The sequence below is a fragment of the Monodon monoceros genome, unplaced genomic scaffold, assembly GCF_005190385.1.
Source record: "Monodon monoceros isolate NGI ecotype Baffin Bay Population unplaced genomic scaffold, NGI_Narwhal_1 Super_Scaffold_16, whole genome shotgun sequence".
Lineage (NCBI taxonomy): Eukaryota > Metazoa > Chordata > Mammalia > Artiodactyla > Monodontidae > Monodon > Monodon monoceros.
Genome location: NW_021703772.1, coordinates 111,366,955 through 111,382,546, shown reverse-complemented (window position 1 = coordinate 111,382,546; position 15,592 = coordinate 111,366,955). Strand labels below are relative to the sequence as shown.

At 40.8% G+C, this 15,592-nt stretch overlaps 1 protein-coding gene across 5 annotated transcripts in view; it reads left to right on the top strand.

The window, feature by feature from the left end:
• The window catches only part of HERC2 (HECT and RLD domain containing E3 ubiquitin protein ligase 2), a 230,121-nt gene that overhangs the window by 168,201 nt on the left and 46,328 nt on the right, over nt 1–15,592 (top strand). For all 5 annotated transcript variants that reach the window (XM_029224735.1, XM_029224734.1, XM_029224737.1 and 2 more), the window contains 4 exons: nt 8,344–8,515; nt 9,364–9,553; nt 10,353–10,493; nt 14,442–14,633. In XM_029224735.1, coding sequence (XP_029080568.1) covers nt 8,344–8,515; nt 9,364–9,553; nt 10,353–10,493; nt 14,442–14,633 — 695 coding nt within the window. The remainder of the gene's footprint in view (nt 1–8,343; nt 8,516–9,363; nt 9,554–10,352; nt 10,494–14,441; nt 14,634–15,592) is intronic.

The window sequence follows — 15,592 nt, the reverse complement described above, 5'->3', positions numbered from 1 at the left end:
CTTCTAAGAAGCTTAGGATCTTCCTACTTTTCTAATGTGGACATTTACTTTTCTCTCCTTGATTAATTGACTCTGCTATCATTATGACAGATTACCCTCTTTATCCCTTTGCTTTGAAATTCTTGCTTTAAAGTCAAATTTGTCTGATATGAATATAGTGACTCTAGCTTTCTTTTGACCAATGCTATATAGTACTTAAACTATGGTACTCCATATACCACGGCAAACTATGGTATATCTTTTCCATTCTTTTACTTTTAACCTACTAAAAGACACTTCCTTGTACGAAACATATAGTTGTATTTAGCTTTTTAATTTTTTCTCTGACAGTCTCTAATTGGGGTGTTCATTTCACTTACAGTTAATGTGATTATTAATGTATCTGTTTTCAGTCAGTATCCTGCTATTTGTTTTCTGTTAGTCCTAGCTGTTCATTGTTCTTTTTCTTCTCTTTTTTTTGCCTTTCTTTGAATTAATTGTTCTTTATGATTTTATTTTCTCTTTGTTTTCTTTGAGCTCTAACTTATTATGTTATTTTAGTGATTGCTTTAGGATATATATTATACACCTTTAATTTATCATAGTCTACCTTCAGGTGATTCTACACTTTCATGTATAGTATACGAATTATACAACAGTATACCTCTATTTCTTCCCTCCTAGCCTTTGTGCTGTTGTTGTTATATATTTCTTTGTATGTTGTAAATGTGACAGTTTTTAAAATTAATTTTCTTTGAACATTAGGTTATCTATTTAAATGAATTAAAAAGAAAAGAATATCTCTATATTTACTCATGTAATTACCATTTCTGGTGTTCTTTTTTTTTTTAAACATCTTTATTGGGGTATAATTGCTTTACAATGGTGTGTTAGTTTCTGCTTTATAACAAAGTGAATCAGTGATACATTCTGGTGTTCTTCATTCCTTTGTGGAGATCCATATTTCCATCTGGCACCATTTTCCTTCTGCTTAAAGGACTTACTTTTTTTTTTTTTTTTTTTTTTTTCGGTACCCAGGCCTCTCACTGTTGTGGCCTCTCCTGTTGCGGAGCACAGGCTCCGGACGCGCAGCCTCAGTGGCCATGGCCCACGGGCCCAGCTGCTCCGTGGCATGTGGGATCTTCCCAGACTGGGGCATGAACCCGTGTCCCCTGCATCGGCAGGCGGACTCTCAACCACTGCGCCACCAGGGAAGCCCAAGGACTTACTTTTTTATGTCTTGTAGCTCAGGTCTGGGGTTCCTCCTTTCAGCTTTTTATGTTTGCAGTATATTTTAGCTGGGTATAAAATTTTTGGTTGACATTGTTTTCATTGAGAATTTGCTGTCATTCTTATCTTTGTTCTTCTGTACATAACACCTTTTTTTTTTTAAGGTTTTCAAAATAACATTTATTTCTTAAAAGTTAACATGTGCATAATAGGAAACCAAAGAACACAAGAAGCAAAAAACAAAGTCATCTATCATCACAAGCAGTTTACCATTTGATGTGTCCTTCTAGGTCTCGTTTGTATATTTAAACAACTAAGCATCCATTTTTATGTAATTAAGATCATACAGTTATGTATCATGCTTTTTCACACATCATGAATATTTACCATTTCAAAGTCCCAAAGCTATGAGTATTTTGATAACCAAAAATACACTACACCAACTCAATCTGGAAGGAAAAAAAATGTAATCCTTTCTTGGCGACAAAAACTTCAGAAAAGACAAAAATGGCAACAGGCCTCTAGATAAAGATATTGGCAGAGTTATGATTAAAATACTACATTCCCTTAATGTTCAATTAAAAAATGAGATATAAAGCAACAGAGTACCCAAAGTATAATGCTCTTAAGAGGATTCATTATCTGATCTAAACTATTAAAGTATTAGCAAGGAGGTATGTTTCCACTGAATTACTTAACAATGTATTCCTATAGTACAGCTAAGAGATGCACACACCATCAATGGTTATCATCAAAATATAAAAAGGAACACATCCACATACTGCCCTCCCTTTTATACTTTCTTCTGCCCCTCTGCTGCCAACCTAATGAACAAGTCCTGGTGTACATTTCGCAGATGGTTTAACAATTCCATGTCCAAGATGCTACTTTTTTTACCAGTTATAACAAAGATATTTACAAATTGGTTAATTCACTAGCTCTACTTTTTATCACATACATTGTCACCTCAGGACTCCTAAAAAGCCTAGATGTTGCAAAATAATGAATGAACCTTGTCCATAATAAGCATTGGTACTTTACAAAAATGCACATTTAGACCTATGGTTATAACCTAAAACTGTCTTCTAGATATGGAGATATTAGCTAAGAGCCCTTCCCTTCACCCTTCCTCTTACCCCTCCTCCAGCATATCAGCGACTAAGTACAGGACTATATCTAGCTCCAAGAGGTGGATTAATGTAGACGCTCCCAGAAGACACAGCCCTTCCTAAAAACCAACAAAAGGGCATTTATTAAGGGGTTATTTTACTCCCTCTACTTTTAATATACTTTGGGCATTAGGACTCGCTTATTCTTTAATACACAGCAATATTAACTAAAACACACAAGTAGAACAACGGTTAGACAATCTGAACTTGTCTAAAGACTCATGGGCACAGATCCCTTCTCTGTACTCCCTTCCCTGTCCTCTCCCCGCCTCCCCACTCAGTGAGTCAGCTTACTCTCCAAGACTCAAGTTTAACAATTTCCACTCCCCCAATACAAGCATTCCTATGAATTAACAGGAAAAAAATACTTTAAAGGTGTTACTTTTAACTCTCTGTTTTCAACATATGTTATGCACTTTTACACATCTAGAAAGATTAGATGTTTCAAATACAGATTTAAGTTTGTCCACTATGTATACACGTAGTAGCACTGAAGAAACTGCACACAAAGGCTATAGTCACAAAGTGTCTCCTAAACAGGAACACTCTGGCCTAGAAGTCTAGCTTCCCCTTCTCATCTCTATCAACCCAGTGGACAAGAATAATAAGCATCTGTAATGCTTAGAGGGGATTTTAACAATTTTACTTCTTCCAGTTGTTTTCAGAAGTCTTTCCTATGAATTTTAACACAAAGTGTACACAATATATTTATCGGCTATTTTTTTCATACACTGGCAACCTCTTTAACATCTAGGAAGACTAGATGTTGTAAATTTGGACCCTCTGTCCTTTATGTACACTATGTACACAGCCAAGTAAAACAAAACGCAGAGACACACCAGACAATGGTTAGTCTTGGTATAAAGCCCTTTACGCTTTCTTCTCCCTGAACCAGCACAAATAAAATAATGTGTACTGCTCAGAGAGGTGGTTTGATCATTTCGATCACTCCATTTCTAAAAGACAGTATTTCATATGAATTTTAACAGAAGGATATATCTACAAAATATGTTACTTCACTACCTCTACTTTTAACATACTTTGTTCACTTCTAAACATCTAGAAAGAGTAGATGTTTCAAATAAGGACTTAAGTTTGTCCACTATATACACAGTAGTGTTGAATAAACTACACACATGTAACAATGTTTAGATCTGAAAGTGTCTTCTACATAGGGACATTCTAATCTAGAACACTTCATTTCTCCCAGTACCTCCTTTCTGCCATCCATCCAACATTGGGCAAGTACAGGCACAGGTGTCACTTAGATGTGATTTACAATTTCACTTCCAAAGGCCCTTTTCAGAAGACAGCCTTTCAATGAATTTTAACACAAAGTGTACAAAATGTGTTAGTTTACTAACTCTACTTTTGTCATACATTGGCAACATCTTTAATATCTAGAGACTAGATATTATAAAATTGGGACCACTGGTCCAGTATATACAAAATATATACAGTAAAGTTAAACAAAATGCATGAAACATATAGAGCAATGGATAAGTTGAAATGTTCTAGTACCTGCTAGCAAAACATCTTTTGCAATCTTCCCTCCCACCTCCCTAAACCCAATGAACAAGCACAGAGTATACTGTTCAGAGAGGAGGTTTAACAATTCCATTTCCAAAGACAGTATTTCCCATCAGTTTTTAAAAGCTATTTACAAGAAGCATTAGTCTACTAAAACTACTTTTAAATACATCAAGCACTTCTAAACATCTAGAAAGAATAGATATTTCATATAAGAACTTACTTGTCCACTATGTACACAGCACTGTTAAATAAAATTGCACACATGTAACAATGGTTATAATCTGAGGTATCTTCTAAATATGACCATTTTGGCCTGAACCATTTCCTCCCTCACTTCCTTCTCTCCACCGCCAATCCAGTGGACAAGTACATGCATATGTAATGCTTAGAGGTGGTTGAACAAATTCATATCCAAAAGTCATTTAAAGAAGACAAGCTTTCCTATGAATTTCAATAAAGTATACAAAATGTGCTCATTTTACTACTTTGTCATACACTGGCAACCGCTTTAACGTCTAGAGACTAGATGTTGCAAAACCAGGACTCAATTTGTCCATTATATACACTATATACACAGCAAAACAAAATGAACATACAAAAAATGGTTTTGTCTGAAAATGTCCAGATATGAACACACTAGCATATTACCTTTTGCAATTCTTTCCCTCCCTCCTCCAAACCACTGAACAAGTATAGACAATAGTATACTGCTCAGAGAGGTGGTTTAACATTTAACATTCCCAAAGACAGTACTTCCTGTGAATTTTAGCAAAAAGATATTTACAAAGTGATATTTTACTACCTCTACATTTAACATACGTTGGGCACTTCTAAACATCTAGATGGACTAGATGTTTCAAATAAGGACTTAATTTGTCCACTATATACAGAGCAGTGCTGAATGAACTGCACACATGTTACAGTTATAATCTGAAACTGTCTTCAAAATACCAGCATTCTAGCCATTCTAAGACCAACCCCCTTCTCTCTCTCCCCCCTCCACCAACCCATAGGGCTATCATGCTCAAATTTTCAGAAGACAACCTTTCCTAGAAATTTTAACACAAAATGTATTATTTACTAACTCTGTTTTTGTCATACACTGGCAACCTCTTTAACATCTAGAAAGACTAGATGTTGTAAATTAGGACTCATTTGTCCATTATATACACTATATACACAGCAAAGTGAAACCAAATGCAGTAATATAAAAAAGACAATGGTTAATCTTGCCTCACTATAAACACACTGGCACAGAGCTCTTTGCACTTCCTTCTCCTCCCCCCGACCTTGAACCAGTGCACAAACAAACACAGTGCATACTGCGTACTGTTCAAAAAAGTGGTTTGGCCACCCCTCCCCCCCAAAGCAACATTTCATACGAATTTTAACAAAATGATATTTACAAAATGCCTTTTTACTACCTCTACTTTGAACATATATCAGGCACTTTAGAAGATCTAGAAAGACTAGATATTTCAAAAAAGTACTTACTGTCAGCTACACATACAGTAGTAAGGAGTAAAATGCACACACAAAACAATGGTTCTAATATGCAAAATCTTCTAACTGTGACCAGTCTGGCACAGAATCATCTTTTCTTCCTCCTCAACGTCTTCCATTCCATGTCCTCTAACCCACTGAACAAACGTGGTCCTCTGTGGCTCCTGATGTCGCCTCTAGAGGTGGTCAAACAACTCCATTTCGAAAAGTCATTTCCAGAAGACGTTTCTTTTCTACGGTTTTTTTTTTTTTTTTTTTTGCGATACGCGGGCCTCTCACTGCCGTGGCCTCTCCCGTTGCGGAGCACAGGCTCCGGACGCGCAGGCTCAGCGGCCATGGCTCACGGGCCCAGCCGCTCCGCGGCATGTGGGATCTTCCCGGACCGGGGCACGAACCCACGTCCCCTGCATCGGCAGGCGGACTCTCAACCACTGCGCCACCAGGGAAGCCCTCTACGGTTTTTTTAAAGAAACAAATGGCATTTACAAGACATGTGACTTTAACTCTATCATACATCGGCAACCTCTTCACATCTAGAAGGCCTATATGTAGCGAAAAGTTTTCTTTCGAAAGGTTGGGGGGAAAGTTGAGATCAGCTTTTTCATATTATATACACAGGCCTTCTATAAACGGCCAGTAAATCTTACCAAAGGGTGGCTGGCACTTCCTATTGGCGGCATGTGGTACGTTATTCTACCATTTCTATCTTCCGACGCCGAGGTCTTGGTAGAACGACGACCAACTGCCCGATGACCCGCTAACGTTCCACCCGTCGTCGATCGGGGCTCCGCACACCTTCCGGGCCCGTTCAGGCCTTTGTCCGTCGTTGTCCGGACGAGGTGAGGTCTCGTCCAACTGGGGCAGAGAGGTCACCTCAGGTCTCGGATCCGCACGGGCTCCAAGGCCTAAGGGTGGCTGAGCTGACCTCCACGTAGACCCCCCTTCCCGGGCCCTCGAGGCTCTAACGGCCCTCCGCGGTGTTCCAGTGGCCGCCATTCTTCTCGCCCTGCCACGCCCGACGCCCAAAGGCGCCATGTCCTTGGTGGCCTGCCGGAGGCTTCACCTAACCCCTGCAGCGTGGGGTCAAGAGACCCGGCGGTGGGCGGGATCTGGGCTCCGAGGGGCCGCCAGCATTAGGTCGCGGAGGTGGGGGTGGGGGAGCAGTTTGTTGCTGCTTCCGGGCTCGGGCACTGCCAGTGGGCGGCTGCGGTGAGGGCTCTGGGGCTCGGCAAGACACAGCCTGAGCCTGTCCCGGGGGCCCCCCAGTTCACCTGTCGACCAGAGGTCGGAGGGCCTGGAGGGCCCCGGGCTAGAAGGCCGCGATCCGCTTCTCACCGCGCTCTCTGCCGGAACTCTGTGCATAACATGTTTTATCTCAGACTACTTTTAGGATTTTCTCTTTATTTCCATGTTTTTTATCTTCATGGGCTTGTGGGTCATTTTGCTTCTTGGATCTTTGGGTTTCTAATTTTGAATAAATTTGGAAATTTTTCAGTTACTATTCTTCACAAAAAATTTCTTTCCTGTACCTTTCTTTCTCCTCTTCGGGAGGTTTAGTTCTATGTATATTAGGTCTCTTGAAGTTGTTCCACAGATAAATGACATTGTTCATTTTTTAACTTCCTTTTCTGTGTTTCATTTTGGATAGCTTCTATTGCTATGTCTCCAAATTCACTTGTCTTTTCTTCATTTTCTAATGTGCTGTTAATGTTACCAAACTGTTTAAATCTCAGACATCCTAGCTACCTCTTTCGAAATTTGATTTGGGCATTTTTATATCTTTCATGTCTCTGGTTCTCTTTTGAACATATGGAATAGAGATATAATAAGCGTTTTAACCTGTCTACTGATTGTAATATCTGTGTTAGTTCTGGATTGTTTAGCTCAATTGATTTTTCTTCTTATTTCCTAATTGAGTGGTATTTTCCTGCCTTTCTGCCCACTGGGTAACTTTTAGTTGGATGCCATACAGTGTGAATTTTAACCTGAATGTTGCTGGAGATTTTTGTGTGTGTATAAATCTTCTTGAGCTTAGGTACAGTTAAGTTACTCTCAAACAGTTTGATCTTTTTGGGTCTTGGTTTTGGATTTGTTAAGTGGATTCAGACCTGATATTAGCCTGGGGCTAATTATTTCCCCACTGAGTATTCTACTCAGTGTCTTGTGAATTATGAGGTCTTCCCATTTGGCGGCTGGGAGCAGGCACTAGTTAGGCCCTCCATTTTCTCCCAGCCTCTGTGCTGGGTCTCCAGTCCTTTCATGCAGTTCTTTCTTTGGCTTTGGGCAGTGCCCTTTTATGTAGGCACCCATCAGCTTCTGCTGCATCCTTAGCTGGGTGAGTGAGAGCACCAGCACATCTCCAGGGCACTCTCTGGGCAACTTTCTCCTCTCATCCTGTCCTGTGAACTTTGGCCACATTGGACTCCCTGGCTCTGAGCTCTACTTCCGCTGCTCGCAGAGACCACTGAGCTCCACCTGGTTCTCTCCCTCTGCTGAGGCCTGGGAAGTCTCAGGGCAGTGAGCTGGAACATGCGTCCACTAAGACTGTATATGGTGAACATCTTGTCTTCTCACCATTGTTTTGGATTATTTTTTGTTTTACATTTCAACGATAAGTAAATACAGATAGTTATTGTAGTATTTTCAAAGCTTACTTATGTATAGCGTAAATTGTTGTAAGTGTATTTTGCAAAAGTATTTATATCTGTTGGCATTTACAGTGAACCTTTGCTGAAAATAGCTTCTTTAGATAAGTATAGATAATTTTTTTTAAACTCTGAAAGACCATTAATGAAACTAATATTTGATTTGTGAAATAGCAAAATGCAGATTGCAGTGTGTCTTGGAACTAAACTGAAAGGTCAAATGATAGAAACAGAGCAAACTGTGATCTTAACAATTGAACCCAAATTTTATTTTCCTTTTTCAGGTGTGCCTTCTGATGCTGACTCTTCTGCTACCAGTAATAAAATCAGTGGTGCAAATAATTCTAAACCAAATCGCCCCTCTCTTGCCAAGATTCTCCTGTCACTAGATGGAAATCTGGCGAAACAGCAGGCCTTATCTCATATACTTACAGCACTGCAAATCATGTATGCCAGGTAGGCTCGTTTGCTAACTTTTGAAATCCCACAGCTATGTAAGCTTTGCGTTTTTGTAGTTTTTTGATGGAAAATGTTGTGTGTATTGTTTTTAAATACTGTGAGTTCTGGGTCATACACCCTTTGATGGTGAATGATGGTATCTGTGCTTTCTTTAATGGAGATTAAAATATGAATTAGAAAATCAAGTTAAAGAACATTTTCATTATTTTTTATGGCCAATAAACTTTAAACATATTTTGGGGGATGAGAGGAAGAATCAGTTGTTACTAATATACAGTAATGTTCAAGACACCTGTCATCTCCTTCACTTTTGATAAGGCAGTTTTGGTAGTGCTGTGTTTTCCACCGTTTTGCTGCTGTTTTCTCACAACCTGAATAAGTGCCCCAGCCATCAGTGTATCATGGTTATGGATCTGATGAATAGAAATTAATACTTACACAGGAACATTAGTTTAGACCAAAGGCTGACTTATCGTTGAGAGGACATTTAGTTCTTGCTGTCTTGTGTGAGGCACCTTTGGTATTTGGCCTTCAGTAAACACAAAATTACCCTCAGGCTTGAACAAACCAAGAAGATTTCTCAGGGAAATACAGAGGCTGGTATTTATGTTGGCAGTTTTTCACCTGTCATCACTGTGGTCATTCAATAAATAAGATCAGGAGTAAGTATTTTAGCTTTTAGCCGATGGATAGTAATAACATTCAGTATTTTTCTAAAACTCTTTTTATACTTATCTTATAAAAATGAGGGGGTCCTTCAATAAGCGCTTGTCCTGCCCCCTGACTCTTCCTTTCTGCAGAGGTGAATGGCAGCTCACTGCAGGTCTGGCTTTCTCTCCTGACAGAGACGCCGTGGTCGGGGCCCTGATGCCAGCTGGCATGGTTGCCCTGGTGGAGTGTCCCTCGTTCTCTTCCTCAGCACCCACTTCTGATGTGTCTGCCATGGCCAGTCCCATAAATGGAGAGGAGTGTGTGCTGGCTGTTGATATTGAAGACAGACTGAGTCCAAATCCATGGCAAGAAAAGAGAGGAGAGGTAAAAATAAATGGTAATGCAATAAAGCAATATTTGATCAGAAAGGAAAAGGTAGCTAATTTGTATCTAGTAAAGTATGTCATTCTTTCACTTAATTCAGAGTGTTTTTGTGCCTACTGCTGTGATTTTTGGCTTGAATTAGAAAATACTCTGTTTGCAAAAGGAGCCTTGGAACTTCCCTGGTGGTCCATTGACTAAGACTCCATGCTCCCAATGCACGGGGGCCTGGGTTTGATCCCTGGTCAGGGAACTCGATCCCACAGGCATGCTGCAACTAAGAGCTCGCATGACACAACTTGCCTGCCGCAACTAAAAAGATCCTTCATGCGGCGACGAAGATCCCGCGTGCTGCAACTAAGTCCCGGCACAGCCAAATAAATAAATATTTTTTTAAAAAAGGAGCCTTTTTCGTGTGTAGATGGAAACAGATTATTCTTTTAAAAAGTTGCTAAATGCAAGTGCACAGTTGTTTATCTGAAGTTCTGAAACGTGAAAGCTCCAAAAGCTAAAGATTTTTGTAACTTATTTCAGGGAAAAATCCAACTTGAAGAAATGGGAGCTCATTTTAGTTGTTTTCATGTGACCTGTTGTGACTATTAATAGGTTCTCCTGGGAATATGAATATGGTTGATTTTGCAGGGCTGTCCCAGAGCCCACTGGAGGTGGTAGCTTGTGGTGTAAGTGCCTTGTTACCTCTATAAAATCTGGTATATTCCAGGTGGCCCAAGGGGTAAGGCTTTTGGAGTTGGATGGGAAGTGTGCCATGTTGCCAAGTTTCTCCTTTTCTTCTTCATTTTAGATCGTCTCTTCTGAGGATGCTGTGACCCCCTCCGCAGTGACCCCATCTGCTTCCTCAGCTTCTTCTCGGCCATTTATCCCAGTAACAGATGACCCAGGAGCTGCCAGCATCATTGCAGAAACCATGACCAAAACCAAAGAGGTCAAGGGGCTTTCTTCTTTAACATTTTATTTTGAAATAAATGTACACACAAGTTGCAGAAGTAGTTCATAGAAATAGAACATGGTATAAGCCTGTGTACTATGTGATATACTCCTAGGTACTGTCTACCTAGGTTCTCCAGTTGTTAGTGTTTCTAAACCATTGGTGGGAGTGCTGTAGGGCACAATCCCCAACTCTCCTTAATGTTTCAGTGCATATTTCCTGAGTATCAGGACATTACCATTGATCCAGGATTACTTTCTGTCCATAGACCTATTCAGATGTTGCTCATTGTACCAGTAGTATCCTTTATAGGTCTAGGACCCAGCCCAGGGTTGAGTGTTGTGTCTTTGGTCTTCAGTATGGAACAATCCTTCAGTTCCTGTTTTTGTCAGAAACGCCACAAGAATGATGCAGGGTTCTTTTCAGTGCATCCCATTGGGATGTGTGCATTGTTAATTTGCTGCATTACAGGTGATGTTAATTCTTACTATTTTGTTAAAAGTATCTGCCACATTTCTCTATTGGAAGTTAATAAAAGTGTGTTAATAAGTATTCATGGGGAGATACTTTGAGACTGTGTTACTACCTTATCCCTTGTCATATTTTCACCTACCAGTTTTTAGTATCTTGATGATTCTAGCTGGATCCATTATTACTGTGGTAGTTGTCATGTGGTGATTTTTCAAATTTCATCATTCTTTTTGGAATATCACTGTTGCGGTTCTTCTGTAAGGGAGAACTTTTCCTTTCTCATCTCATCTGTTTGTTTGTCTATTGGTACAGATTCATGGGATCCTGTTTTACTCAAATAATGACATACATCATTTGACACCCAAATTGCCCCAGACTTGGCCATTGAGAGCCCTTTCCAGCTGGTTTGTCCTTCTGATGTGTCCCCATAACTCTTTGAGCACTTCCTTACTTTCTAGCACAAGAGAGTGTTCCAAACTTATCTTTCACCTACCCTGCCCTCGCCCTGGAACCAGCCATTTCTCCAAGGAGCGCTGGTTCCTTTTAGTGGATCAGAGAATTTAGAAACAAGATCTGGGAGCTTGGAAAGCTGATTGCTACTGGGTGTCCTTGGTTTAGGCCCTCTCAGCAAACAGACACACACACCCACAAGCATTTATTTCTCCTTTGGCATCTTATCTATATAATGAAAACCATGAGTGGTTCAAACCAATACTTTAGTTTTCAGTCCAACACCACAGGGTTTATTCTTGCTCTCTTTCTCTATTTTAGGTATATAATCCTTTTATATGTTGTTGGATTGCTTTGCTATTTTGCACCTATATCTTCTCCTGATTTGGGTTAAAGCGTAATACTGGTCTCCTGGAATGAGTTGGGCTGTGTTCCTTCCTCTTCTGTTTTTTAGAAGAGTTTGTGAAGGTTTGGTATTCTTTAAATATTTGGTAGAATTTTCTCTGTTCTAACATGTTCTGATTATTCTTATATTTCCTTGTTTCCTGGCACTACACAAAATTCTAGGTTTAACAAGATGTTTTATATTCCAGCACAGAAATCAGATGTTTCTCCAAGAGGTCTTGGTTCTTTTTAGTGGAGAATGGTACTTAGAAGCCAAGATCTGGGCCTTCATGTGCTCACTGCTCTTGGGGGGGCTGCTGTTCACAACCGCTGTTCCTGGGCAGAGCTAGGAAATAAGCATGTGTGCGTGTGCATGTGCGTGTGTGTGCATGTGCGCATCCATGCAATAAGTTATACACGTTAATATTTATTTTGTTATATATCTACATATAGTGAAACCGCAGCAATACCATCAATTCTAGTAACTGCACAGGATTCATTCTACTTTCCTCCCTTTCTGTGTTGGAAACTGTCTTCTCTGAAAGGGAGAAACCTGGCTCCTGTTAGTGACTGTTCAATAACTTGCCCTTAGGTAGCCACCCTCCCATTTTCGCTGTCGTTCCTCTCCCACATGGACACCCCCCGTCGCCTGCACAGCTTCTGGCACGCAGAACCAGCCTGCCCTCGGCAGGGGTAACCTCTCACCCTGCTTGACCTGTGACCTCCCCCACCCCTGCACCCAGTGCCGCTGGCCCAGAGCAGGGACATCTTCCCCTTGGCTCTAACACGCGGCGCCCCAACATGGATGCCCTCCTGAGCCCGCCGGGTGCCCCCATGCCAGGCCATCGCGCCTGCTCCCACCCTCTTCCCTGCCGGCCAACCCTGGGAACAGGCACACGTTGTTGTCAGTTACATCTGGAACTCTGGATTTATATTATGCTCTTACTGCTGATGAAAATATGTCCTATGGAAAATCGTCATAACCATCTGTGGTGATGAGGAAATTGCTATTTATAAATTAGGTGTCTGGACTCAACTTCTGATATTTGGCAGTCTCCTAGGGTGAGGGTTTAATGCAGAAATTAATCTGAATTATGCAAAATTTTTGCTTTTAGCTAGGAGAGGGATGGTATAATTTCTTTCTTACCAATTTATTTATGAGACATAGGCATTATCCAGAGTATAGCCCTTAATTCCTATCATTTCAGTTTTGGTTTGATTCATAAATAATGGCAAAGTAATTTTCATGTTAGTTTTGGGCTTATTCAAGGATAGGCAGCTAGTGATTTTATTTTTTTAGCACTTCCTTTGGACTTGTCCTCTATGTTTTTTTTTAAACCCCCCCACCAAAAAAATGTTGGATCCTGCTTCAAATAAGACCAAAGATGTTATATATGATTAATATATTCCACTGGATGCTTTTGCTGGTCTTCAGTGAGTGAGATTCTGGAATGTCATCGTTTCCGATGAATTTCACTTACTGATTCCCTAAGTGTTCATTCGGAGGTAGGAGCAGGGTCTATTTCTTTAAAGGGAGAAACCGTGCTCCTGCCCGAGAGAGCTATGGCTTCCAGGGCCAACTTGAGCATTGATGGACTTTGCGCATTGGATATGTCACATTGCCCTTAAGGTTCCTAAGTGGGGCTTGTGCTTCCCCTGGCTCATTTCTGTTTCTAAAAAGCATTGGCACTGGTTTTACTGAAATCCAGAAGGCAAGAGAGAAGAGAAGAGGCACTTGTGGCACCTTGTTCTTCTCCTGGAGAGCTGGACTCTGCTTGGGGAATGGGAAGGGCCCGGCTGCTCCCCTGTTCAGCACAGGTCTCAGTGTTGCTCAGAAGCTGGGGGATTTCCCAGCTCTGACGGCTCCCTGTTCCCCCCTGTAAGCTGGACCCTACCGCCAGCCCCCAAGAGGCTCCTTTGTGGTGGGCGGCAGGCTGTGGGGTGGCTGTCCCGGGGGGGGCACCCCCACCCTCATGCGGGGTTGGGGGTGTCAGTGGTGCTGCCACAGGCAAACAAGCGTCTCCTTTCCTCTGCTAATGTGGAAAGAGAGGTAAATGATCGCAGGTGTGGTTTGTTTTAACTGACATACTGTGAATGGGAGGTGCAAGGGGAATATTGAGAAGACACTTACTTTGTATATTTTCTCTTTAAAAGAACGTAAGGGGCAAGAGATTATGGACAATGTGTTCCATGCCAATAAGCCCATTAAATAAGATTCTAAGAAAGAATTATGGAGAGGATCTAGACAAAATATGTAAAAGCATAGTGTACAAATTTAGTTGATAGAAAACTCCCAAACATACCCTATGGGGGTAATTTTACATGGTGTGATTTCATTCCAAGTCTCCCCTTGTAACGTACCTCTGTTATGAACTTGGTCACAGTATAAATTGTCATTTCTTTATAGTTTAGGCATTCCTTTTGACAGCCATTGGTAATTTGTGAAATAGGTAATCGATCTTGAAAGCATAGTGCAGGGTGCTAGAGATTTTAGGGGCTTGTCATTTCTTAATCTAGTATTTCATGGTCTTAAATTCTCAGAAAGTCCCTTATTCATTATTGGTAATCATGTATCCTTTGAGTTTATGACTGTTTACCTCTTAACATATCATTCCTCATTTTAATTGTTTGACTTTTTAGGATGTTGAAAGCCAAAATAAAGCGTCAGGCCCGGAACTTCAGTCCTTGGATGAGTTCACCAGCCTGTTGGTTGTGGACGACACGCGCGTCATGGTGGACCTGCTCAAGCTCTCTGTGTGCGGCCGGGCCGGGGACAAGGGCAAGGATGTGCTTTCGGCTGTGCTGTCTGGCATGGGCGCTGCCTACCCACAGGTGAGCTGCAGGCGGGTGGGCGGGCTGATGCTGTCTCGTGCTTGAAGGGCTCCTGCTAAAGATGAGTCCCTTCTCTGTCATCTGTGCTGCAGTTGCTCCCCAGTTTGCCTTTTGATGTAATTTTGATATTTTAGAATTTTAGAATTTAGAAATTTCTAGTTTTTACGAAGTCAGATCTGCCAGTTTTTTCATTTATGGCTTCTGGATTTTGTATTATACCGAAAATATGCTACCAGCATGACATTGTTTAAAAAACTCTCTCAAGTTTCTTCTAATCATTTTTACGTTTTCATCTGTTATTATATTTACCTTTTTGAACTACCTGGGATTTATCGTGATGTAAGGGATAAAGTGAGGATTCAACTTTACTTTCTCCTAGATGGCGAACATGTTGCCCCAACATCATTGATTGAATAAATCCATCTTTTCCCTAGTGATTTGAAGAGCACTTTTTATCATATTCTAAACTTTTATGGACTTTTTTCTATTCCATTAATCTAGTTTCTGTGCTCCAATACCACAGTATTTTAAGTATTAACTATTTAAAATAGATTTTAATATTTGGTAGTACTGGGTCCTGTGGGACTTTCTGCCATGGTGATGTTCTGTACCCGAGCCATCCAGTGTGGTAGCCACCAGCCGTATGTAGCTACTGAGTACTTGAAATGTAGCTAGTGCACCTGAGGCACTGAAGTTTTCATTTTATTTAACTTTAATTAATTTAAATTTGAACAGCCACATGTGGCTAGTCTAGGGTGTAAAGTCAGTATCACATCAATATATCTTAAAAGTAGAATTGATTAGTCCTGAAGTCCTTGGGCTTCCTTAAGGACCCTTATTTATCAGCAGCCTTGCTCTGCCTTTTCAGAACTGGCTGTGTCAGGGAGTCTGATGCCATGGGCCCTGTGCAGATGGGTCATCTGTGTTTCTCTAAGTTCCATATCACCACCACCAAAACC